General features: G+C 68.6%; 1 protein-coding gene across 1 annotated transcript; it reads left to right on the top strand.

The window, feature by feature from the left end:
• The first annotated feature begins 571 nt into the window (after window positions 1–571).
• Window positions 572–2,471, top strand: ADRA2C (adrenoceptor alpha 2C). The gene has a single exon (XM_016124238.2). The coding sequence runs from the start codon at window positions 572–574 to the stop codon at window positions 1,985–1,987; it is 1,416 nt and encodes a 471-aa protein (XP_015979724.2). The 3' UTR covers window positions 1,988–2,471.
• The last annotated feature ends 1,047 nt before the right edge of the window (window positions 2,472–3,518 follow it).

The raw sequence follows: 3,518 nt of genomic DNA on the forward strand, positions 1-3,518 counted from the left end.
GCGGCGCCGGCGCCCTGCCCGGGAAAGTAAAGTTGGAGCCGGAGGCTGCGCGCGGGGACCCGGAGGAGCGGCGGCCCGCGCCCCGGCGCGCGGAGCCCTAGCCGGCCGGATGGGAGGCGGAGCACCCGGGCCGCCGCTGCCGGCAGCCTGCGCTTCGGCCGTGCGCTGGGGCCGCGGGGCCGCTGGAGCCCGCACGCTCGGGCGCCGCATCGCCGTGGGCTCGCGGCCGGGGCACTCCCCGTGAGCAGAGCCGAGGGCGGGACCGCGCAAGGACCCTAAGACCTGCCCCTCCCGCGCCCCCCCCCCCCCGCCGCCGCCGCTCTCCCCGGGCGCCTCCTGCTCTGCACTTACGCGCGCGGCAGCTGCGGGGAGCCCGGCAGCCACGCTCCCCGGCGCGCCACTCGCCCGCCGAGCCAGCACGGCTGAGGGCCGGCTGCGGGGCGCCGCGGTCCCCGGCGGGCGCGCCCGAGGAACAGGCGGAGATGCGAGGTCCGACTCGGGCTGGGGGGCGCCGAAGCTGCCGCGGCTGCGCCCCGGCTCCAGGCGGGAGCGCGTAGCTCGCCAGAGGACCATGGCGTCCCCCGCGCTGGCGGCCGCGCTGGCGGCAGCGGCGGCGGCGGGCCCCAACGCGAGCGGCGCCGGCGAAGGGGGCAGCGGCGGGGCAGCCAACGCCTCGGGGGCCGCCTGGGGACCGCCCCCGGGCCAGTACTCGGCCGGCGCTGTGGCGGGGTTGGCGGCCGTGGTGGGCTTCCTCATCGTCTTCACCGTGGTGGGCAACGTGCTGGTGGTGATCGCGGTGCTGACCAGCCGGGCGCTGCGTGCCCCGCAGAACCTCTTCCTGGTGTCGCTGGCCTCGGCTGACATCCTGGTGGCCACGCTGGTCATGCCTTTCTCTCTGGCCAACGAGCTCATGGCCTACTGGTACTTTGGGCAGGTGTGGTGCGGCGTGTACTTGGCGCTCGACGTGCTCTTCTGCACCTCGTCCATCGTGCACCTGTGCGCCATCAGCCTGGACCGCTACTGGTCCGTGACGCAAGCTGTCGAGTACAACCTGAAGCGCACGCCGCGCCGCGTCAAGGCCACCATCGTGGCGGTGTGGCTCATCTCCGCTGTCATCTCCTTCCCGCCGCTGGTCTCGCTCTACCGCCAGCCCGACGGCGCCGCCTACCCGCAGTGCGGCCTCAACGACGAGACCTGGTACATTCTGTCCTCCTGCATCGGCTCCTTCTTCGCGCCCTGCCTCATCATGGGCCTGGTCTACGCGCGCATCTACCGCGTGGCCAAGCTGCGCACACGCACCCTCAGCGAGAAGCGCACGACCACGGGCCCCGACGGCGCGTCCCCAACCACGGAGAACGGGCTGGGCGCGGCGGCGGGCGCGGGTGAGAACGGGCACTGCGCGCCCCCGCGCCACCCGCGCGACGACGTGGAGCCTGAGGACAGCAGCGCCGCAGCGGAGAGGCGGAGGCGCCGGGGCGCGCTGCGGCGCGGCAGGCGGCGACGCGCAGGCGGCGAAGGGGACGCGGGCGGCGCCGACGCGCTGGCTCCTGGGGACGCGCTGGCTCCGGGGCCAGGGCCCTCCGAGCCAGGCATGCTGGCCGCCGCGAGGTCCCCGGGCCCCAGTGGACGCTTGTCGCGCGCCAGCTCGCGCTCCGTCGAGTTCTTCCTGTCGCGCCGGCGCCGGGCGCGCAGCAGCGTGTGCCGCCGCAAGGTGGCCCAGGCGCGCGAGAAGCGCTTCACCTTCGTGCTGGCCGTGGTCATGGGCGTGTTCGTGCTCTGCTGGTTCCCCTTCTTCTTCAGCTACAGCCTGTACGGCCTCTGCCGCGAGGCCTGCCAGGTGCCCGACCCGCTCTTCAAGTTCTTCTTCTGGATCGGCTACTGCAACAGCTCGCTCAACCCGGTCATCTACACGGTCTTCAATCAGGACTTCCGCCGCTCCTTCAAGCACATCCTCTTCCGACGGAGGCGAAGGGGGTTCAGGCAGTGACCTGCGAGCCCCACCTGCGCTGAGACCCTGGGCAGCTCTGGGCGGAGAGGATGGGCAGGCGTGGCCCCCTGAGCAAAGCAGGGTTAGATTCCACAGAGACCCCAGGATGGATTGGCCTCCAGGGTGCAGGGCCGGAGCGTGGACTGAGAGACCCATGGGACTCCCCGGGAGAGGGGAGGAAAAAGGGAAGACCCCTCTGCCTTCCCGTCTCAGCAAGGGGCTGCTTCCCGGGCTCCAGGCCTGCACCAGCTCCTGGCGCCCTGTCGGGTGTAGCAGCGAGATCAGAGCCTTAGAGCAGAGAGGCGTTTGCCACCTCCCAAACGGGTAAGAAGGAAGCCCCCTGAACGCACATCGCCACCCTGGATCCACCTCCGAACAAGGGCTGACTTCCCCAGGACCTCGTGGGGGCGCTGCGTGGGGAGAGGGAGGAAGGCGCCGTCGCTCTGGTTACCGAGAGTATTTAAATGTCTGCCAAAATGACAGCTCAGACAACCAAACTATTTTCTAAATAAACCTTTGTAATCTGCGTTGGGTGCAGCAGTGCGTCCTTAACCCGCCCCGGGGTGGGGGTCCCTCCCAGACCCTCGCCCTGCCTACCCCCTAAAGGTAGAAGGAGGACATTCCAGGTCCCCAGATTCCAACCTCCCCTCTGGCATAAGAAGGTCTTTCTTTTTTTCTCTCTCTTAAGCTAGAAATTTTACCTACCTTTAAGGTACATACTCAAAGTGCTTGTGCTATGACTGGCTAAGAGGTGGAAGAAATCAAGACACCCCCCCTCCCCCCCACTGACTCCAGCTTTAGATCCTGTCCTCCCTCCATCCCATCCCTGACCCCTCTGTCCCCATCACTGTCTGCTCCAGCCTGACAGCCCCCTCCCCAGTGGAGGGAGGTGGGCCTCTCACATGCCCGTTACCTTAGGGCCAGCCCCTGCCCTGAGTACTCTGTGGTCTTGTCACTTTGGAGGACATGGGCGGGGTGAGATCCACCCAGAAGCTGGTCTGGGGCAGGAATGAGGCCAAGGCAAGCCCCTGGACTCTTATTCCAGACCGGAAGCCTTCACCGATTTCTTACTGTTTGGGACATTGAGGCTGGAAAGCCATGGGGGTGGGGGAAGCCTGCACCGGCTGGGGGTGTTGGGAGGCTGCCCGTCCCTCCTCCCCACCCCCCGCATCCGAGTCGTGGCTTCTGCCTGCAGCCCCGCCTCGCCCCCTTGCTCACAGCCCACACCTGGTCTCCCTGCACTGAGGCCTGAGGAGTGGTGACTAGGAGACTAGCGCATGGGAGTGGCCTCTCAGACTCTGCCAGCCCCCATCACACAGCCCGGGCAGCTGGGGTGGACAGGCAGGAGCGGGACCAGGCACGGCCAGGGGCGGAGGCCCTTCCCGTGAAACACACTCACACATGCCTGAGCTTAGCTGGAGGGGCTTGCGCTGGGACCCCTGCTGGTGGCCATCCCTTCCTCCTGTCCCTCTGCGACCCCTTGGCCTTTCTTATTTACCCCCCGCCTGTGTCCAGCCCCTACCTACCACCC

Source organism: Rousettus aegyptiacus, unplaced genomic scaffold (assembly GCF_014176215.1).
Source record: "Rousettus aegyptiacus isolate mRouAeg1 unplaced genomic scaffold, mRouAeg1.p scaffold_m13_p_10, whole genome shotgun sequence".
Taxonomy (NCBI): domain Eukaryota; kingdom Metazoa; phylum Chordata; class Mammalia; order Chiroptera; family Pteropodidae; genus Rousettus; species Rousettus aegyptiacus.

Coding starts and splice junctions, on each gene's coding strand:
- ADRA2C (XM_016124238.2), top strand. CDS start 572: ATGGCGTCCCCCGCGCTGGCGGCCGCGCTGGCGGCAGCGGCGGCGGCG.